The following is a 23,563-nucleotide window of genomic DNA, read 5'->3' on the forward strand; positions in this document are numbered from 1 at the left end:
TCCAGAGGTGTACTGAAGGATTGGGTCTCATGGTCCATAATTTATACTTGGTACCCACTTTGAAGGAGAAAAAGGTTTTGGAGGTTTCCACCACCAGAGGTTTTTGGAATTGTCTGCCTCCCTGCCCTGGCCCCAGTTTAGCAGAGGTCACAAATGACTAGTGTGAAAATCCTTCGTTAGTGTGCTGGGCAGAGCCTTTGTCATGTGCAAATGTGGTTTGTTACAGCTACTCCCCCTCATCAAGCCGGAGATGGCCCATCCTGCCAATACCTATTCCCACTGTCTGGGAGCAATACAGAAGGACCAAATGCCAGCTATACCTAATCATGTGACCCAGGATACAGGCTGCAGGCACCAAATGGTTGGGTCAAGAAAATGCAAACTTTCTAAAAGTGGCATTTTTAGACTTCAAATATGACTTTACCATTAAAGAGGGTTTTAAATTATAAATTCTTTAGACACCAAACTTGATATTCCAACATGCTCCTAATTGAACGTAACCACTAATTAAATGTAATCAGTCAACCCAATGTTATGCTATGGAAAAGGCAGGCCTTGCAATAGTGAAAAACAAATTTAAGAGTTTTTCAGTACCAGAACATGTAAAAGTTAAAAGTACTTGTCCAACTTTTTACATACACTGCACCCTTCCCTATGGGCTGTTAGGGCCTACCCTAGAGGTGATTTTTACATACTACAAAGGAAGGTATAGGTCTGGCAAAAGGTTTATTTTTACAGGTCAAAATGGCAGTAAAAACTGTAAATACAGGCTGCATTAGCAGACCTTAGATATGTTTAAAAGTCTTCTTAAGTGGGTGTCACACTGAGTGCTGCAGTCCCACAAGTAGCATTTCATTACAGGCCCTGAATACATGTAGTACCAGTTTACCAAGGCCTTACAAGTAAATTCATTGTGCCAATTGGGTGTAGGCTAATTTTACTATGTTTAAAGGAGAGATCACACACACTTTAACACTAGTTAGCAGTGGTAAAGTGTATAGAGTCCTAAGGCCAACACTAACAAGTTCAGCTGAGATGATGCATTTTCCTGCTTCAGAGCTACTAGGAGCTGCAGGGTGCTGGGCCAGTTGTCGGCATCGAGATTGGTTGAGCTGTATCAAGCCGCAAAGCTGTCGAGACAGTGCGTGGTCCTGCATTGAAAATAATTGGTGCAGAGGAGCCTGTTGTGTCCCTGTTGCTTGAGAACAGGAGGCCAGCTGACTAACCCTTGGAGAACTTGGAGTCCTAAGACACACAAGCAGGCTGGTTTCTGCAGGGCAGCTTGCAACAGAAGGGTTCTGGTGCAGCAGCAACAGTCCTTGGGCATCAGAGCAGTCCTCATAGGTCCAGACGTAATCAAAGAGTTGGTGTCTGAGGTCCAAAGTTAATACCGGGTGCCCTCTCTGAAGTGGGAGATGCTTCTAGAGGATTCCTTTATGAATGACAAAAGGCTCTTGGCTCCAGAATAACTACAGGGGTCATGCTTTTTTGTGTGAAGTCAGGACATGGCCTATTCATGGAAAAGTGGGACTTTGCCCAGCTCCGCCTGCCCATCCTACCAGTGAAGGCTCATCCAGGCACAACTAAGCCTTCTAGCCTATGTGGCTGTCTGGGAACAATACACAAAAACCCGCTGCCTACTACACCTAGCCATGTGACCCTGAGACAGGCTACAGGCACTAAGTGGCTAAAGTTGGAAAATGCCAACTTTCTAAAAGTCCCATTTTCAGAATTGTAATTTAAAATCCAACTTTACCATTAAAGAGGGGTTTTCGTTACAATTCCAAAGACACCAAACATGTACAGGTAACCCATTCTCATGTGGAAGTTATCACCTAATAAATCTAAAAAGGTAGCCCCAATGCTATCATTCGGGAGAGGTAGGCCTTGCAGTAGTGAAAAACGAATTTAAGAGTTTTTCCACTATCAGGGCGTGTACTTAAAAAGTGCATATCCATCTTTTACATAATCTGCACCCTGTACTCTGGGCCGTTCAGGTCCTACCCTTAGGGATCAGGGCTTACCCTAGGGGTGTCTTTTACTTATTAAAAAAGAAAGTTTTGGGCCTGGCGAAAGGTGTGCAGTTGGGCACACAGGGCAGTGGTATATGTCTTTACCATGCAGAGAAAATTTCCATCCCAACCATCCTTGGTCTTGGTCTTCAGGTCTTTCCATTTAAATGGCCCCAAATATCTATCAGACACTTTTGTTAATTACAGAATTCAAAGGGCTCTTAGATCTTCTGTTGCTAATTTATTACAAACTCCCATCCATATGTTGATGGTTCTCTCAGATTCATGAATAATGAAGCAGCTTTTAAGAAATGTCTAAAAGCATAGCTGTTTTTCGCCCCAGATGAACTGTGTAATTGTTTAATTTGTTTTCTCTTAGGGTTCTTGAGGTAATGAAGTACACCGTTCCTTTCCTTGTCACAACAAGTTTATTGAAGAATAGGTTCAGAGTAAAGAAGCCTCATCCTGTCAGCAAGACGTTCCTAGTCAACTGCCCCACCAGGAACCTAACTACAAGCTCCCATTCCACATTCTAAGTTCTTAGAACTGTCTTGCTCCCAAGAATGAGTGTTTCAAAAACAACAAGAGAATATACATAGTGCTTAACAAGAATTATCTAAAATAACAATAAGTGTACAGTAACAATAAGTTTACAATACTACAGTTCTCTCTCCTGATTCTTTTTACAAGGCACCGCAGTGGGTGGTGATGTCTGTGTCTGAGCTAGCTCCAGGATGCTCTGCTTTGAGTGACAGTGTGCTTTATAAGTACTTTCCTTTCATTCATTCAACATGTCCCAACATGTGAACTGAGTGCAAGTGTACCCAAACTGGTACATACATGGTACATACGGTACATACATTTTGGGAAGCCCAGGCCTGTCTGGTAAAGACAAGAGGAGTAGAGGAATTTCCCAGACACATTTCTGAATTGCTGCAGGCCTGTGAACTGGGTGGGACACACACTGGACCAAAGGAGGAGACTCCCCCTTTTCACTTCAGAAGGGTGCTCTATGATTCAGGGATGGATCACAAGGAAGGGGTCTGGACGCATCTCAGGAAGGAGGGAGGGCTGAAGAAGTAGCACCCCAGTGCAAAAACTCAAAGACTTGGACCCTAAATCACATTTGGTGTCTGGAAAACAACTACAAGAAGAGGGGGTTGAGACCGCAAAATTTGTCTTCTGCCACTCAGCCAGACGGACTTTGTGAGAAGGGGAAGCTCTGCAAGACTTGGTCAAAGGCCTTCTGGACTCCCTGCTGGTCAAGGGGGTATCCCCCATGGAAATCAAGATCCCCTGTCATTGAGCCCCGAGCAGCAGCGCCTGCCTGCTTGCCTAGACCAGTGTGACCTATAAGGAAGAGGAGAGTGGTAGAGGGAGTGACATCTAGTGTGGAGCCCTACCAAGAGGAGTCCCTGAATGAAGAGTGAGGGTGCCTCAGTGCACCAATCGGGTTGTTGCCCTTGTGCAGAAGTGATCCAGCAACCCCTGTATGCCAGGAGAGGGACGCCTGAGCTGTGTTTTGAGTCCTGTGCAGGAAAGAGCCATTGTTGAACTATGTTGCCAGATCGTCGAGGCTTGTTACTGCCTTAATCAGTGACGCCATATGCCATCATGGTGAGGGTGAATGTACCGAAGGATTCTGCACTTCATCAGAGAGTACCACAGGAACCCCATATGCCAGAATGGCTGCCAGTAACCACATTTCCAGACTTTCTCATGGGAGACAGCCTGTGCCCTCCGGGTGCTGTTGTGTGTACCATGGGCAGCCTGACTTCATTGAACAGGATCAGGACCCGTGAGCTCCCACGAACATTGGAACTGTGGGGCCTTGGGAGACCTGCTGCTACTGGTGCTGTGGCACCATAAAGACGTTTGACTAATTGCTAAAGAGTCAAAAGGGAACTCTTGCCTTTTAGTGAGCACTTACTGGATGGGGGCCATCAGTAAACAGGTAATAATGCCGACCACGTTTTAGGGAAGAGGGTGGGACATGGAACTGCTTGACAACTATTAGAGCCCTGACCTCCAGGGAACTGTGTTATTGCTCATGAATGTCATTGTTCTTTTGAATGTGTATAGTTAAAAATGAAATACTTTTTTACTTATAAAAGTAAGTATTAGACTTGGCATTGATTTATTGTTGTGCACTTGGAGTTACGAGTCATGTTCACTTTCTGTATCTGTACATTCCTCCTCAAGGGAGCCTTTGGCTACTCATCCACAGCGATCATTGAGAGTCAAGTCTTGAAGGGTTACATGGCCCAGTTGCTCAAAATCCATAGTAGGTTGGGTCCTGGGATATCAGGAGTAAAAGGCCTCACCCACCACGGTTGGGCCAGGTAGACCCTGCGTGCTCCATGGCTCCCCGAAAGGGGTTCTGACACGGTGTATATGTGATTTTGTCCCTACTCTGTAAATTTAACATTTTGTTCTGTCTTGCATTTTTTATAAATGCCTGCAGAAATTTTTATATCCCCGTTAGTGGCTGGTTAGCACTAATCAGGTGAGACCTGCTTTGCTGTATTTATAGTTATCATTTGATGAGTGCACTTGTCTCTGTGTGACACGAATTTTATCTGGTGCTGTTAAATTGAAGAATTTTTGCTTTTTATTATTATCTTTTTTGGTTTTATTTTGTTTGAAACCGAATTAAGAAAGAAAATTATTAAAGATTGTGCCTTGGTGTATCCCAAGGCCATTAAGAAGCAAAGCTCTTTGTCACGAAAGACTGCAAGGCTTCATGTCATGACTGGTGGATGATTAATGCCAAGTTACAGTCCTGTTCCAAGGCTGGTCCTGCGACAGATGGCAATCTAAATCCTAGAGTAAGGCCAAAAAAATGCAAAAGTCCAAACTGGACTCTCCCTATTCCATCATTCTCGATCTCCTGAGAAGGTGCAACAGAGTCATCATGCCTTGAGGACTCAATCCTGAAGTTCCTTTTCAGTCGATTCCACCCCTCATTATGAAACAACTGGAATTTCTGGGGCCATCAGCAAATCCTCAACAGATTGAGGAGCTCCTCAAGTCTCTATGGCACGTTATTGGTTCTCTCTGGTGCGCATGTGTGCCCCAAGGAGCGCAGAGGCATCCGACCTGGGACTCTGCAGGTGGTTTGCCCTTGTTACCAGCTGATCCCTCTGGGTTTACTTCATGGTCCGGACTGACCTGTGTGCTAGATCTCCTCTCTCATGGCATGACCCATGCAGGACTACAACCCAATGATGCGGACGCCATCAATTCTGGGTGAGGATGGTCAACCTGTAGTCCTGTCCAAGAAGGTGCTGCCCCAACCTCAACCAAGGCCGCACTTGAGTTTGGCTGTGTTGAAGCTGTTAAGCCAACCTGACTCTGTTGGTGTGCTTTTTCCCTTCAGCAGGGCTCATGTCCTACACAAATTGTTTGGCACAGACTCTGACAGCTGTAGCTTCAAGGTTGCGGATGAACTTGCACAAACATATAAGGAGGACAACTGGCATGAGGGCCTCTAGGATGCCTCTGGCCTGAATATCTCCACAGACACTGGCTTAGTTTCGCCTTCGGGTCCTGCCTTGGAAGAACGTGCCTCCTTTGCCATGGTCATGCAGAGGGCAGCAGTGGGCAGCACTGGTCTTAGATCTTTGACTCCTTGCACAGAAAGTGAAGACCAGTGTTTTGACAGTGATGCTTCAGCCGGCCAATTGAGTTCTGAGCAATGTTTCCTTTTAATGAGGTCTTTACAGACACACTTTTGTGGTCCTGAAAAACTCTGTTGAGGCCCCACTGTCAATCGAATGATTGCCAGACGTCATTGGCCTGCTCCAGGTAATTCAGATTTACTCATTTATCACCATGCCTAGGGGCACAGGCCTCGGCTGCCAAAATCTACCCAAATTAGTTCTTCACTACTCCCCTGAACAGAGGATTAAACCGATTAGAGCCCTTTGGAAAAATGTTTTTCTTCCACAAGCTTGGTTCTTTGTTCTGTTAGCATCAGCTGGCTTCTGTGCCGCTACTCTTATTCTTTATGGGTCTCATTGGGCCAGGTTTAACCCTTGGCTCCAGAGAAAGCCCTTGCTATCCTTTCACATGCTAGGCAGGACAATGGTGATGCAGCCACGTTCACATCCACTGCCAGTTGAACACAACGACTCACTCAGGTGAGGGATAGGCACCATAATGGCCCTTCCCAGGCACGTGCCTGGCTGCATTCAGCTGGATTTTCATAGGACATTTAGGCAAGCCTTATGGTTCGGCCATTTGACAGTTACGGTCTTTTGGGGCCTTTAAAAAAGCAGGTTTTCTCCCGGTTCCCCCCACATTGTGCCCCCTTTTGGACTACTTGCTGATGGTTTTTCAACTTGTGAGCCTGCTAACCAGACCTCAGTGCCAGTGTTTTAACCCCACACACATTACATGTCGAATTGGGTACACCCAATTGGCATGACCAAACTTACTTATAAGTCCCTAGTATATGCTACAGAAGGCATGTAAGACGAAGTGTCCACTCAGGACTGCAGCACTGTTTGTGCCACCCTTCATGTGACAAGGCACAAAATGGCTCCCAGCCTGCCACTGCAGACTGGAAGAACAGTGTTCTTACTGCCAGTTTGATTTATGCCATTTAAACCAATGGCAAAAGCACCCTATCCCTTACCTTTATTTGTAAGTCTCCCCTAAGGAAGGCCTATAGAGTCCCATGGCAGGGATCTGTATTTTGTTAAGTAAGACATATGTTTTTCAATGTGTCTTAACAGCATCACTTCCAAATTGTCTAAGAAAGAGTTGCTGGGTGGCATTCCCATCCAGCTTACGTTTGACTGAGACTACCAAACTGGGCCATGTATGGTATCAAATTACTCGTGGCATTCAATGCGACCTGATGGCTTGTCCAGCAGCCTCACAAAGGCATACACACATGAAAGCCTTCTGACTGCCCAGGAAGATGTGTGAATGACACCCAGGCTCAGCAATAAAGACAGTGCTGCAGCAGCGAGATGCCACCACCCCTGCCAGGATGGCCACTCAGGGGTTAGCCCAGAGGCGTGCTTCAAAGCGGAAGCTGACTTTGATGGGCCGTCCGGCCAACACCTCTGAGCAGGATGCCTTTTGTTACTGCAGACAGCCTGGAGACAGAGCCAGAAAGGGTAAACTTGCCCACAAACTGGTTTTACCATGGGCATGCTGCCCTCAGTTAGCCATACCTCTAAGGTGGACTTCCTTGCTCCTCATGACAGAGGAAGAGTTGTGCCATCTTGAAGGGGACAAGAATGTGGGTTTCTCAGATAGCCAAAAGGCACACATCACAGGAACTTCATCACTAGGTCGGAAGCGACCGAGTAGCCCATTGGCTAGTGACTGAGTGATCCCCTCAGGACACTTTCCTGGGATAAATAGGGCACCACTGGCACATTGACCCTAAGTACTCACTGGACTTGGGAGAAGGACGAGAAGAAGACCACTTTGAACCCGTTGGAAATGCACGTAGAGCGACTGCACTTCCTGTATTTTGTGCTAGCAGAAATGGGACCCTGTTCTGCATACCTGGCTTGGGGAAAAGCTGATTCCAGGCCCCAGTTTGAAGCAGAGACTCCAAGAGTCAGTTGACTGACCTCCCTAAACACTAAAGCTGAAAGAGCAAAAGCTGGATCCCTGGTTGCCACCACAGAGGTTTTGACGGTACGGATGCTGGGCACCCACAAGTACAATTTGGAGCCAAAAGGTGCACCCGTGTCTGCTTCGCACTTGAGTGTTGGTTGTGAATGGATTTGTTGTCCAGGAGGGACACCAGCCTCCACCAGAAATTTGCACCATGACGTGTGTTGCAGAAGCGCAAGGTCTACATCAGCAGCCCTTGGAACCCCGCAAAGAGGACTTCTTGGGACCCCGGGATCCATGGACATAGTCGCCCCCACTTACCTGTGGACCGAGGATTCGACCGGACTTCACCACTGTGAACTGCACAGCATCAGGAGCATCCTTGAGCATCTTTAAGCCTCCATCCCTCTGCATCAGGACTACTCCATTGATCTCGTTTGCGGTCATCATGTAAAGTTTGGACAGTTTCCTGGCCACCAGAGTGTTTTTAGAGCAAGATCCAGAGTGTTGTTTCTGGCCCCCTAGACCTCTGTCCTGCTGGAGTTCGTCGCTCAATGCGGACCATAGTTGTCTAAGTAACTTATACACACTTTTCAAACGTTTATAATCTTTTTGTTGGCCAATGCCTGTTTGCGATCGATATAAATGTTCTTTATTGCTTTCAAAAACTGTATCCCTGTAACACCTCAGTGGATTTTGATTCTTAAGGTTTTGATAATTTCATAAAAACATAATCTATTTTTGTAAATTGGTGTCCTGTTTCTTTATTGTTGTATGACTTTGTTATTCTGTTGTTTGGTGCTGTTAAATGCTTTACACATTGTTTCTTTGTTAAGTCTTATTGCTTCCAACCACAGCTACCCAGGGATTATCTTAAGGTTAAGTAAAAGTACCTGACTGGACCCAAGATGGAATTTGCGAGTGTACTGCACAGTGGGCTTCCCAACCATACCATATAGTACACCCAAATCCTCACATGGACAAAGCATATTTGGCCATGAAGCGCTTCTAAGATAGCAAGGACACAGCTGCAGTATCAGTTTCACCCCCCTCTGGTGTCACAGTAGGGGCTTTCAGTATCACCAGCATCTCCAACTAGAGCAGCACTCCCCCCAGTCTTTTCTTGATTGTGTCCACAGCAACCAAAGACAACTTGGACAATAAAGGTGGCATGCAGTCCAGACTCCTGCTTCTCCAGCTCCCTCAGTCCCCAAAACTCTTTAGCGTTCTATTGTCTGCACACAATCGCTCTGTCAGAGGCAGGATCCAACATTTTCTGCAAAGGTGGCAAGCGATAATTGTGAACAAATGGGTCCTGCAAATTGTGTTGTTGGGTTACTTCATACTATTCCTCGAGACCCTGCAGCAACTTCCACCATCCCCAGAACTGCTGACTGATGTGTCCTTGTTGCAGCAGAAAGTGCAGCTCTTTTGGGCAAAAAATCCAAAGAGGGGGTGTTGACACCAGCAGTGGGCCATGGCTGTTATGGCTGCCACTTCCTAGTGCAGAAGAAATACGGTGGCATTCATCCTATATTGGATCTCTGTTCTCTCAACGCCTTCCTATAGAAGGATAAATTCAAGATGCTCACACTCTCCAAGGTCTTGTCTGTCGTTGGCCCACGAAACCTGATGGTGATGTAGAACCTTGAGAAAGCCTATTTCCTTATCCCTGTTCTTCAGATCCACATGTGCTTCCTGTAGTTCACAGGGGAGCCAGGAGCATTTTGGCCTTAGCAGCACCCTTTGAGTGTTAACCTTCATCCGCTGAAGATGTGCTGTGGTGTTTGCGACACATCTTCAGAAGTTGGGGGTTCCAGTCTTCACCTACATCGACAACTGGCTGTTGAAGGCGATCTCGCCCCAGGCAGTCACCTATCTCCAGACTACAGTAAACCTCCTCACATTTTTAGCATTCACTATGACCGTGTCAAAGTCATACCTGACTCCTTTCCCGAACGCTCACTTTCATCTGAGCCATTCTGGACACAATGCATTTTTGCACCTTTCTTCTGGATTAGAGAGTCCAAGACATTAGGTCTATGATCCGTATGTTTCAACCTTTGTTCTGGATCTCAATGAGGATGCCCTCTGCATCCTGCTGGTCAGATACGCCAGATGGCATATGCAGGCTCTGCAGTGAGGTTGGAAGTCCTAGTGGGAGCAGCATAAAGGGGGATCTTTCTGATAGGACCCTGATTCAGAGGAAACTGCAGAAAGTTTGCCACTGGCACACCCTTCTGCATACCCAAGCCTAGAGCTCCCAGCTGTGACTGATGTTTTGCTTATAAGTTGAGCAGGCCATCTGAAAGAGGTGGAGAATAGAAGTGTCTGGTATCTGGCCTAGCTCTGCATCAACCTTCTGGAGCTGCAAGCCATCTTTTTGGTGTTGAAGGGTGTTTGTCTCTGAATGTGGCTAGATTACCATGGATTTTTTCTGGTGAGGCACCGCCCGTCAGGTTCCCTGAACGCCTAAGCGGATGAACTAAGGCGTTGCTGTCTAGATGACTGCCAATGGCAGTTACTTTCAGAAGTTGTGCAGGTTCTGTACTGTGAGCACGGAGAACCCTGATTCAGTCGTTTTGCCTCTGCAGAGAATATGCAATGTCAGCACTTTTATACTTTGGACTTTCCAACTCATCTCTCACTTGTAGATGCTTTCCCTGTAATTTGGAACTTGGGACTCCTGTATGTCTTCCCTGCCTCTCTCATCCTGACATCTGAAGAAGATCAGGAATGACGGGTTCCAGGTCATCCAAGTGGCCCTGGATTGGGCATGGAGGGTATGGTATTCTGAGCTCCTGGGCATAAGCATCTGTCCTCCGATCAGACTATTGCTTCAGGAGTACTTCCTGTCGCAGCAGGGCAGGGTTCTGCATCCGAACCTGCACAACCTCTACCTCCTTGCTTGGAGATTGAGCAAAGACAGTTGAGTGCCTTTGATCCCCCCTACATCCCTCCCCCCAAGTTGTTGACATCATCTCAGCAGCCAGGCATTCCTCAACCAAATCTGTAAAAGCCTGTCATTAAGGGAAAGAGTATTACCAAAGGTAAGTAAATTGTTCATTGGTACAGCCAGCTCATTAAGAGACACAGGATGAAATTACCTCCTCCCATTGCGGCATGTTACTGTTTGCTATCATTGTCATCATTAGTGAAGGATGCTGGCAATTTATAATAAAAACACCAGTATTTCCAGTTCGATTGAAGGCGATCGCTCAGGCTGAGGCATTTAGCTATTGCATTAGTGTGTTATCTGAAGGAGAGACCATTTGGATGACCAGGGCTATGAAGAGTGGGTCAGTGAATAGGAGGTGGGAATCCTGATCACATGTCTGCTTGGCTGATGCTTCAAAGTATGTGTGAGGCGTAATGAGGTGGTAGCCATTTGAAAACAAATCTAGAAATACTCTCTATTACATCACCATATTTAGGGTGCTACCAGTGTGAGGTGTCACATTGTTGCAATGTTTGCAGGTCTGTTGGAATTTGAGGCATATATTAGACTTTGGTCTGTCGATTGACCTTGAAAGTTAAATACAGCTTTTTTACAGACTCTGGACATACGGCTTGACAATACAAATTACACTTATTAAATCTCCTTTTACATTTGGCATCCTCAATATACCAATGTGAGCATGGGATCATGAATCAGCTTAATTTGATTTACTTTGAATGACCTACACTGGTATAATAATTACGAGCAGCTCTATGTGGAATCCTGATGAAATTTCGTACATAAACAAAACGTGTTGGCTTGCTGGGCTGAGATGATTTTAGACACTTTTAATGTTTTTGGACGTATGCAGAAAGATTATTTTTCTACAACGGAAATTTTATGAACTCTTTTCGATGATGCGGCAAACACCACTGCTTGATAAGAATCTCTCTGGCACATTGGCCTTTATTACAAGTTATTAAGGGCTTATATTAATTTGCTCTATCATTGAACTTAAGTGCTTTTCTCCTTGATTTTGGTATTTATAATTTGTGGTGATGTGCCAGGGATTGGTAGTGTTGAGTGCCTGCGGCTGTTGCTGCGTCCAAGCAAAGTGGCAACACCTCACTGCCTCAGCAGCATAAAAACATGTAAAATAAGAAGTTGATAAAGCAGCTTTATTATCATTTTATCTTACATGGCCGGTGCCAAGCCGAGTCTGGGGGGCGGGGCCAAGGCAAGCATGGAGGACACTTGCAGTGGTGGACACTGCAAGTGCGCATGACGGTTTGTCCAGCTGTCTTAGGAAGGCCAAACCATCATGCACACTTATATGTCTCCAGAGGCTCCTATTCCCTCTGGGAACGTGAAGCAGCCCGCTTCATCCAATCACAGCATTGCTCTCATGCTGGGTAATAGTATTGCCAACATGAGATCAGTGTCTGGATTGGCGCAGATTGGTCTGGAAGCCTGTGATCGGGAAAAGCACTGAGGCAGCAGGCTGCAGGACCGGCAGGTAAGTTTTATTTAAATTATAATTATTGTCCCCCATGCTGCCCCACCACTTCTCCCTCCTGGCAGCTCCCACTGTCGAGTGCCATTTATAGTGATGCTAAACAGGCTTTTTTCAAAGGCCTTCAACATAAATCCTCTTCTGACTATGAAGAAGCCATTCAAGAAGCCACTTCCTTAGGTAGTCCAAGCCAGACTTTGAATGATCTAAGCTGTAATTCTAATAACTATTGTGAAAGGTCATCTTAAATTAATTAAAGCGTTCTTAAGACTAGTTCCCCCTGAGACTGCGAGCAAGTATACTGTTATTTTACGGGACTGTGATATACAGAATGTAAAGCCCTGCAAGGACCTGTGCCTTTCCTATGGTCCTCTTGCTTTATTAGTCAGACCTCAAGACTGTAACTGTTCGATATTAACATTGCGCAGTGCCAGTTTTTGACTGAGTCGAGTTGAGACAAAGTTAAGGAATGGAAAGATATTGGGCTTTTCCACCAATAGGGCTTAAAATAATTTCATATGTACGTGCTGTGGCACCCGTTGACCTAGAGTAAGCTCCCTAATGTAAGGACTCCTATTTTATTAATGAGTATACCACTTTACATGTGCAAAAACACTCACTTACTTGAATTAATAATTATTTTGATATACACATAATAGACATGTCAAAAGATCTTGAATTCTTATTTTTTAGGTATCTAGTTTAATATTCACTCCCACAATCAAAATGCCCCTTTCATGTCAATGTTATAATAACACAAGTGATAATATGGATCAGTTCCTAACACTTTTCTTTCTTTTTTTCTTCTATAGTTATCCATATATACTTTACTATTATACTATGTACTTTTCACGTTTTAGTTTTATACTAATTAATTTTTATAACTTTAATTAACAACTTTGTTGTCATAGTACAAATAGGTGGGCGGTGTTATATTAATGTATTGTCTTATTTTAACATTTGATTGAATGGATATATAATTCATACCAGGGGTCTTATAGGATACTGTCATTAATTTATTTATAATTTTCCGGTTGTAAAGGAGAGGGAGGTATTATCCTTTACAATTATGAAATGATGGTGTAATAATCCATATTTCATCCTGTTGGAGTAGTGTTTAAATGGGCAGTTTTGCTGTTGTAGTCTTTTTTCTATGTCTAGCGAAATACCAGGAGAATGGCCCTTTTACTGTTTCGATGTAGGCGGAGTCTTTATGAGTAGATGAGGGAAACGCCGAACACGGCGGTTACATGTTTGTTTGGTAACAACTTATGAGGAACGATACCGGTGTGTGACCGGCGTTTCTGTTCTTTATTGGGGAACGAGAAAAGCGGCAAGCAAATTCAGAGGCGGCATCGTAGCAGGACAGCTCGAAGTACATGTCAGAGGTTTTTTGAGAAGGTACAAACAACCGAGGGGTTACTAGAATTACTTAGGCAGTAATAGGGCAACAGGAAGCCCATTTATGACCGCGGTTGTTAAATTTATCTTAGTGGTTGAGGAGTTGTGAATTTAATTATTATCTGCTGAATTAATACACTATCAGGAGTCTGTTAACGATGGGTAAATTAAAGAAGGTTTATAAAAAAAATTTTGTTACAGAATAATCTTTGGTGATTTATATATGGGCCGAGTGGAAAGAACAGCTATAGACTAACTGTGACAACGGAAGTGTTAGTCATTTGAAACTTTACTTAGCCTGTATTTTGGAATACTTTGAGGTAACTTTAGACCGGGCTTTTATTCCCGGGGTTAGGTTTGACTATCTAGGGGGCACTGGTCTGCTTATTTGTATTGAGACAACAAATGGGTTATAATTCATTTAACTGTTAATTCTAATTCTCTTCTCTTTTGTGTGGTCTTTTATCACAAAGATATTTTGAGTGCATGTATATCGTCTTTTCTTTCCACGGTTTAATAAGGTGACTTCTAGTGCATGACAAGGGTAGTCACATATTGGGTGCTTGTACAAATTAATATTGGAATACTCTCAGAGTGATCTGGGTCATTTGTTACTAATCTATTCACGAAATCCCACTTGGAGATGGGCTTTCACGTTGGCACCAAGGTTCTACGTATCCGTTAATGAATTCATTATTATTATACTTAATGTCTCTTTAATGGCTCTTGGGTTCTAGAATCACAAATTAAGAGAAGCGACTAAATTCCAGCCCTGAGGAAGTCAAGTGACGAAACACGTGTTGGCTGTGAGGTCGTTATAAAGAACTTGGACTTTTTTGATTCATTATGGATTTTTACTTGAACTTTAGGTATTGATCAGGATTACGGGAACAATTGAGGTCAAATTAAATGGACTTTGGAATCTGATGGAACAACTCTGATATATCCAGTTCATTTGGAAGGAGATGGACTGATGGAATTGGACTTGTGTTATTATAACATTGACATGAAAGGGGCATTTTGATTGTGGGAGTGAATATTAAACTGGATACCTAAAAAATAAGAATTCAAGATCTTTTGACATGTCTATTATGTGTATATCAAAATAATTATTAATTCAAGTAAGTGAGTGTTTTTGCACATGTAAAGTGGTATACTCATTAATAAAATAGGAGCCCTTACATTAGGCAGCTTACTCTAGGTCAACGGGTGCCACAGCATGTACATAGGCAGTCTGACTGTCTTCACAGTCAGCATTTGGGGTTGGGGTGTATTCCCCATAGTATTGCACTGTTGCATACAGTTTGGATAGTGTTTAAATTACGTTGAGAAATTTCCTTGGTGCACCATATCTCCCCTCTAAATACACCTCTCTAGTGTACAACTTAAAATAATTTCAACCTAAAATTATGTTTAAACTGCAGTCACACCCCAAGGACAAGTAGAGCAAAAGAATGCACCACCTCTTGTAAACATAAAAACTAAACTAAGAAGAGTTAAAATAACTTTTGAAGACCTATACTAAAGCACAAAATGCTTTACCCCCCCAGCACCCTCCCTGTACAGTCCTTCTCGTTCCCTGTACTGACCATGGAGGTCACCCCAAATCCAACAGGGATCGCTAAGCCAATCAGAATAGGTAAAAATATGATGCATGTATAATAATCCCTCCCACCCCACTCACTTCCTATTATTTGTTCTAGCCTCCTGACGTATTACTTTTGCATTGAGGAGAATTCTTCATTTTCAGGCAAGTCTCCTCTGCGGTCACCTTTAGCGGCCATGTATGGTGCCTTGTGGATTGTTCTCCTCACCCTGCCCAGGTGTGATAGCTTTGGCTCGGAGCTGTTGCTGGGGCAATCCATGCGGTGTACCGGTTGCTGAGACATGTGTACATGTGTACACCGCCACAATGGTGTCCGCTCTGCGACTGCTATGCGGCAGGCATGCATCACAGGGAGCTTTTTCTCTGGTATCGTGTATCACAAGATTTGAGTTACTAGGCAACCTTCTGTAAAAAAAATTAAAAAAAAAAGATGTGGGTGCTTCTAGCCTATCGTCACTGTTTGTAGAAATGGAGCCAGGACCCAGTATGTCCCACCAGCTCCCAGCTGGGGAAGAGGAGCTTGTCGAAGTTTCTGTCTGATTTACAGGCTTTAATTGATGAGGCAGCCCATTCTCCTTTATCCCAATGAGCTACTTAACATCAAAATAGGTTACCTGATGACGAGGATGTCTCTGAGCCCTCAACCAAAGGGAAATATGTACAGGAAGCTCAACTCTAGGAGTTGCTTAAGCTCATTAGAGAAGTGCTTTATTTATGTTCCTGAGAAGATGTCGCCCTCTGATGAGTTTTTTTCACAGTATAAATGCCCAGTACCAGATGACCTTCATATACATGGGTTGATTGAATCTCTTTTCTTAGAGTGGACGGAAATTGATAAAAACTTTATGGACAAGGTCCTGCAAATGTCAAAGGTCTATACTGTTTTGGCTAGCATGTCATCATTGTCCTCTTAACGTCAGAAGGGGCCTCTTTGTCAGACGCCACAGGTAAAAGGATAAAGGGTTCTATCAAGTGGTCCTATGTGGCATCTAATTTTTCTTTACAAGCTGCAACCTATGCATTTTTACAACTCAAACCCTGTTGAAGGAATTTTAACTGTGTTATGATTGACTTCAAGAACAAAAGGATCTGACGGAGAACTTGGCACACATGGAACTCCGTTCTTCATTCTTGATGGATGTTTCCGTCTGTTTTTTTTGTGGTCATTGGCTATGTCTTCTGATAAATCTATTGCAGCTTGATACCTTCTATTGTTGAACATGTGTAAATTGGAGCAGTCCCAGGAGGATCTGGTTCTTCAGTGTCATTTTCCAGGAGATAAGTTGTTTTCCTCCTAGCTAGACAAACTGGTGAAAAAAGCAGCAAAGAAAAGGGAAATTCTGCAACCCTTCAAATCTTTTCAACCAAATAATTCTTCAGTTCAAAAGAAGACAGCCCAGGCATTTCAGACAAACATCCCTTTCGAGGCCTGGCTCAGGGGTTGGAGAGCTGCGGAGGGAGGACAATCCTGGCCACAACAGCAGCTTTAGTCTCAGAAGCAATGACAGTCACCGTCTATCATGGAAGGAAGAATAGCACTCTTTTTTTAGACAAATTACAGAAGCGCAGAAGGGACAAATTAGTGCTAGAGATTGTGCATAATGGCCAGGCGATAGACTTTCAACTTCCTCCTGAACCTAATTTCCATCAGACTCCCTTTTCCAGTGACATCTTGAAAAGACAACCAATGCTTAAAGGGATTCCTGCTCTACAACAGAAAAGGGTAATTTGTCTAGTCCCAGAGTGCGAACAAGGACTAGGATTCAACTCAATTTTCTTTTTAGTGTTAAAAGCCGGTGGACCTGTCTGTCTTATTCTGGATCTGAAGGGTTTGAACTAGTTTATAACCGGTCTCTTATTCAAGATGGTCTCTCTTCAGCTTCTAATTATGTTAATATTGTAAGGGGACTTTCTGGTGATTCTAGAGTTGAAGGATGCATACAATGTTCCCATTCACCAGAAATCTCAGAGGTTTCTTCGATTTGTAGTGGGCAACTTTCATTTTCAATTTGCAGTTCTTCTCTTTAGTCTTTCTACATCTTCAATAATCTTCACCAAGGTACTTGCTCCTGTGGTGGCTCATCTTCATATGTTGGGTGTTCAGTTATAATCGTTTCTGGATGATTAATTAATTGTTGCAATTTTCTTTTCCCAAAGCAGAGGAACATGCAACCCTGATCTGCTCCACTCTGGAGTCTTTGGGCTTTCTTCTCAACCGGGAAAAATCACACCTTCTGACTTGCCAAAAGGTCTTCATAGGGGCCATACTGGCCACTGTACAAGTAAGAACTTTTCTTTCAGAGCAAAAATGACTAAAGTTTCAACTCTCCTCCAGCAATTGCTTCAGTTAAAATCAGCTCATGGCTCATTAATGGCTAAGGATTCAAGGACTCAAGACCCCTTGCTTAGCTGCAGTCCCATGATCTTGCTATCATCTCAAGCCTCTGTTTTTGCATGTCCTTTCTTACTGGTCCCCAAAGTCAGGAAATGATCAATCCCGGAGTCTGGAATCTGGGTTTGATAATATCTCAAGATCTTAAGTGGTGGGTAACCATGGAGAATCTGCAGAAAGAGATTTACATATTGGATCCACTTCCGCAGATTCATACTACAGAAGTGAGTCACTGGTGTTGGGGAGCTACTTTGGAGGATCAAGAGGCTCAGGGTAAATGGTCTCAATTTATTAAGTCAGAGCACTTTAAACTGGAGGGAATTCTCAGTGATAGCCAGTCTTCAGTTCTTCACTTCCATCCTGGTAAATATTCCTATGATGGCCAGGACAGGCAATCAAGTCACCAAGTCCTACATCAACAGACAGAGAGGAACGAGGGCTCCATCTCTCATCATTTTGGCTAACCAGATATTTGCATGGGCGGACACCAATCTGTTGTCTTTAGGAGTCGACGTACATTCTGGGAAAGACAACCTTCAGGCTGACTTCCTTAGCCGGAATCTTCCCTCCTCATCAATAGATTTCCATCTTGGTGTGTAAGCCTTCCAATATGTAACGTATGATCTGCGTCTTCCGAACTTGGATTGCTTTTGCTCTCAGGAGGATTGGGGGAGGGATGGCTTATCAATCCCCAGACCTCAGTAGCCCCTTTATGCTTTCCCTCCCATTCCCTTCCTGCAGAAGCCTCTTTAGACGATTCATTGGGAGTCGACGGAGGTGTGACGTCTGTGCTTTCCTCTTCTGAAAAGTTGGCAATTTTTCCCCATCTGCTATGACCTCTTTATCACACTCTCCTTCGGGTCCCATTGTTAACTCAAAAGCTGTTCTGTCAGTTGAGGTTGAAAACTTGGGAATTAAAAGGTCTGGCCTGCAACATGTAGGTTGTTCAAGGTAGGTGGCTCATGATATCCATTTGGCTAAGAAACCCTCTACTCTTAAGTGCTATGCAAAGCATTGGGCCCATTTTTAATCCTCGTGTAAGAAATCCAATATAGACCCTGTTTATGGTGAACCTTTTAAAATCTTGAATTTCCCATGGAAGGGTTTTTTCCAATGGAGCTATCCCCTTCCACTTTGGCAGCTCAGTGGTCAGTAATTCGGTCTTGCAGAGCTCTGTCAAGTGACCTATCGAGCATTTTGTCCCTGGACTATAAGCTCTTGAAATCTTTTGGACTTCAAAGGCCTAAAGTTGTTTGTCCAATTCCTTCTTGGGATTTATCTTTGGTTTTGGAGGGGCTTCAAAGGGAACCTTTTAAATCTATGGGCCAGGCTGATATTTCATGGATTTCCTCCAAGGCTGCTTTTTGTGTTTGCCTGTACTTCTGCTTGGAGGCTAGGGGATCTCTCATCTTTTGTTGTGTTTTATCCCTATCTTAGTTTTTTTCCGGGTAGGGTGGAACTCAGGTCTGATCCACTATTCAAACCTCCGGTATTCTCCAGGTTTCATACCTCACAGGAGACTGCCCTTTCTGTTTTTCAGAATTCAGCTAATGTTCTTTCTGCCCTTGATGTGAGGAGAGTCTTGTGATATATTTGAACAAAAGAGTTCAGAATTTTTTTTGCCATTTTTGTTTCCTTTGGCTCTCTAATAAGGGAAAAAGCAGCTATGGCTACAGTCAGCAAATGGGTTAAGCAAGCAATAATTTAAGCATATACTTTGGTTAGGGAATAGGGTCCGACTACTGTTTTAGCCAGATCAACTCGTGCCATGGCTGCCTCCTGGGCAGAGGCAGAGGGTGTGTTCTTAGAGGAAATATTTAGTGCGGCCACTTGGGCGACCCCTAACACTTTTCTGTCACATTATAGATTGCAATTATTTTTTCAAGATTCTGTTAACTATGGAGCTTCAACGCTGAAGACAGCAATGAAGTAATTGCTCAATAAGAGTTTGTTGAACACCATACAGTTGTCTGTCTTCATTGGCTTTGGCTTCATTGGCTCATCCCAGTTAGTACTCGGATGAGGAATACCATACATTGGAGTTGCAAAGTACCATTCAAAGGCAACTCATATTGAACGATTAAATCAACCTTTTACATACCAGTAATCTTCATTACCTGGAAGATTGTTCTCCCGGCCCCAGTAATTTCCCGCCCTCCCTTTTCTAGTCACACGATTATATCTGCTTGGTTATGAACTAGAAGTCAGCAGGGTGGGTCAGATTATTATGCACATGTCGTGCTTGTTTTTACTTATTTTGATTGGTTTGGCAATCCCTTTTGGAGGCGAGTGACCTCCCTGGTTAGAACGGGGAGGACCATCCTAAGGGTAATGCAATTTACCAGTAACTAAAAGGTTAATTTCACCTTTCAAAATGAGTTGCTTTTGAATTGTACTTCGCACTGATGTTCATGTAAATGTAAATTCTATTTCTTATAGAACTGATGAAAAAAGGCATTAATGATTCCACTATTTTATTTTCGCCAGGCTGAAGTCACATCACATGCAACCAATCTTCATTTTGTAAACCAAGCTGTATCTGCTTGCATGGAAAATCGAGGAAGAGCCAAAACAAAAGACAAGCAACACAGGCCATGTAACGAGCCAATCCCGAAGTTATCCATCAAGAAAAGGAAGCTGAGTGGCGGCGACTGTATTGATGGCGGTGCATCTTTACCTGCGGAGCACAATCGTTCAACTTTGGATCCGGGTCACCTGCTGAAAATGTCTCCAGGATTAAACCTTGTTCCAGCTTTGCCACGTTTGGATTCTGAAAATAAATGTGTATGTCAACTCGCCAAAACAGCAGAAGATACATCGCATAACACAGACAAACCATCAGGATCAATTGCAGAAGAGATGGTGCTGGTAGAGAACTCTGATTTTGAAGGAACCCCTAGTTATTCTCCAAGGGCCATAACTACAAATGAAGTGCTTGACTGTTTGGTTAATCCTCAAGTAGTTAGTTTAATGGCTCGTCTCTTGCTGGAAAGGCAAGGCTCCTAACTAGACACTCTTGATTTTTTTTCTGTACAAAGCTATTACTAGGAATGTAACTCTTAGTATTATTTCGTTTGAACTGACATTTTATTTTCGATGTAATTTTTTTTAAGAAAGTGAAAGGTATTCAATTAACCTTGAACCATAAGTGTAGTGAGAAGTTGCACAATCGAACATTGATGCCAGAAGAGACAATATTTGAAGGATCAAGAAGTGTTTTGCCTAATGCAATGGCATTGAGTAGACACACGTTCAGTAAGTTCTTACACCGAATGTAAATGAGACGTTTACAAAAACAGACCAAAAATTTACCAAGTAACATATAGTGGACCTACATTTTTCAAAAAGGACCTTGAAATAAGTGTTTTTTTTTGTTTAAGAGGCATTGTTTCTTTTCTTTTGGTGCAAAAAAAAAATGAGACCTATAGAAATTGTTTTCCTTCCCCCCGTGTCAATTATGGGCACGAAATATTTCTGTCTCTAAAAGATGGTAAGCTGAGAAATGCTTACCTAAACAGATGATATTGAATAGATACAATAAAATACGCATTGAAGAGATGTAGTTCTTCCTTCTATGTGTGCAGCTTTTATGTGTGCACTAATGTATGAAACAAAAGAGCTATCTCTTGACTTCTATGGGTGTGGTATAAACCACGGAACAACTATGTTTGTCCCCAAATCAGGAACTTCTGAAAAGTGATATGGGTTGAAAAAATATACATTGCAAGCCTACAAATCAGGAAACGAATTTAAAATGTTCACAGTAGTTTATTAATAAAAGTTTTTTTCTTAATAAGGCCATAAATTAAATGGAATCTCAGAATTGTTCCTCTATAATGGCTAAATTCTCATAGTCCATAAAACTACTGAGGCACATATGTTGTTACAAATACATCAGCGCATAATACTTTATATTATAATACATCCAGATTGAATTTTGCATTGTATAAAGAATGATCTTCAGAAAATTGATCAATGCAGTGTTTTGGTGGTTTTAGGCTATATCAGTCAAATTATTCAGGAAGTAGCAATTGCATGGATTAATGAGGGGAAGACTCCAGAGTAATTTCTAATGCGAGGATTGTAATGGCTGAAAGGGATAAGCTTAGTGATGTCGATAGTATTCATATTAAATTGAGTGCCCCAGTTCACCAGAAAATATTTCACAGATGCCAGTCTAAACGGGAGTGTATTCAAAATCGATTGTGATGCACATGTGTGTCATTTTGGTAACACTATACCGCAGGAGCTAGAAAGTGTATATATTTTGCACTGTATTCTCTGTTTATATGACTGATCAACAGCACAATGGTCCTTGAACATCTTTGTGAGAGATAAGGTTATTGGTTGAGGAGTGTGGAAGCTCCACTCATGCAACAAACCACAATCCTTGTCGGAGTGAACCACAAACGTCACTAAATTAACCTGTGCTTCCCCCTCCTGTAGCCTGGCATAAAGCAGTGTGGCTTAACTTAGAGATAAATTGTAAATTATACATGCAGTACACAAACAGTACAGTAATAAAGTGAAAGTACTATACAAGAAAAGGAAAGTGCATTTTAATAAATTAAATGATACCAGAATGACAACAATCCAATAAGTAGAACCAGAGGTATTCAGTTTCACATTTTTAAGTAGATACAACACCTAAAAACATAAAGAACCACTTGTGGTCATCTGCTCGTGCTAGAGCAGGGAATGCCACACATTTGGGTCATACGGGAAGGCGTTAGGGTCAGATAAAGTGACCAGGTTACTTCCGCTTAAAAAGTTACTTTCTCAAAATTCGACGCAAAGAATTCTATTTGTATGCCAGAGTAGCAAAATCCAATCAGGAGAACTGGAGATATTATATTTTCCAGGGGAAAGTCACAAGTTCGGGGCAACCACGATGAAGTGAGGGCCAGATACAGTGATCAGCTTCTTACCGTCTTAATGTGGCACGAAGAGTTCAGTTTGCGTGCAGGAGGCCACAAGGGGCAGGGAGAGTGTTATGTATGATTGTCGCTGTAGCACAAAGAGCAGGCAGGCTGCCGGGCTGTTTGCCACTTTTGCACAAAGGGCTGGCCGGTGCTACAGGCTGCCTTTGCTGGAGACTTGCGTATGCGGGCAATGCGGGCTGGCATTGTTATGGTGTGAAGTGCAGATCTTGCATTGCTGGTCGTCTGTGGCAGATGATGTGGTGCGATGAGTCTGGTTCAATGGAGGTTTGCACTGGAGTAGTCACGGGTGGCACAGTCCTGTGTGCACGGGGCAGGTTTTGAAAAGCCAAAACTTCAGGATTTCCTCTTTCTGCACAGGATGAGCTCAGCTGATGACAGTCAAGGTTCCACATGCTGGGGAGGCACCACCAGAGGATCAGGAACTTACCCCAGCAGAGCTGAGGCAGCTCCAGTAATAGGTCCAATGCAGCAGGTCAGTTAGGCAATAGCAAGGAGGCCTCTGGGCCTTGTTGTGTCCTTGGAGTTCAAACAAGAGATCACTCAGGTTATTTTGGAATAAAGAGAGCAGGTCCAGGCGTCCTTCTCGGAGAGCAAGGCAGTTTTCAAGCAGCAGGGCAGTCATCTGTAATGACTACAGATTCAGGAGGGTACTGAAGAGTGGCTCTGGGGGGTCCAATATTTATACCTGGTACTTGCCTTTGAAGTGAGGAGATTCCCTATACTACCACCACATCTAGTTCCAGAAAGCTGTCCCCTTCATCTGTCGAGGGTCTAAAATGTCCGGGGTGACAAAACACTAGTGTTGGGATTCTTTGTATGAGCTGGAGGCAAGCCCTTTGAAGTATAAGTGGGACACAGCAGAGCTGTGGCATTTTCAGAGTTAGGACTTAAAATCCAACTTTACGGGGGGCGTGGTCTGGCTGCCGATGGATATGGCCGCCTGATAAGAGTACTCTGCGTGCTGGACTGGGCTCAGGAACATGGAGTGGTTGTAAACAGCCTGGGGTGCTCCCCCGCTACGTTTTGCACACCAGCAAGGGCGGCGGGAGCCGACCAAGACCAGCCTCGCAACTCCAGTTGGCAGGAGAGCCACTAGGACGCTGCGGTCCACAGTTTACCCCTGGGACCCGCCCACGTTACTCGATCCTAGGCGGCACCAGTGGTGAGAGCAGTGAGAG

At 43.7% G+C, this 23,563-nt stretch overlaps 1 protein-coding gene across 3 annotated transcripts in view; it reads left to right on the forward strand.

Moving 5' to 3' along the window:
• HSPBAP1 (HSPB1 associated protein 1) overlaps window positions 1-22,003 on the forward strand; it is an 832,376-nt gene extending 810,373 nt beyond the window's left edge. For 2 of the 3 annotated variants that reach the window (XM_069224671.1, XM_069224672.1), the window contains exon 9: window positions 19,930-22,003. In XM_069224671.1, coding sequence (XP_069080772.1) covers window positions 19,930-20,448 — 519 coding nt within the window. In that variant the 3' untranslated portion in view covers window positions 20,449-22,003. The remainder of the gene's footprint in view (window positions 1-19,929) is intronic. The other variant, XM_069224670.1, reaches the window with a different exon arrangement.
• Window positions 22,004-23,563: the final 1,560 nt, after the last annotated feature.

This window comes from Pleurodeles waltl, chromosome 3_1 (assembly GCF_031143425.1).
Source record: "Pleurodeles waltl isolate 20211129_DDA chromosome 3_1, aPleWal1.hap1.20221129, whole genome shotgun sequence".
Classification (NCBI taxonomy): domain Eukaryota; kingdom Metazoa; phylum Chordata; class Amphibia; order Caudata; family Salamandridae; genus Pleurodeles; species Pleurodeles waltl.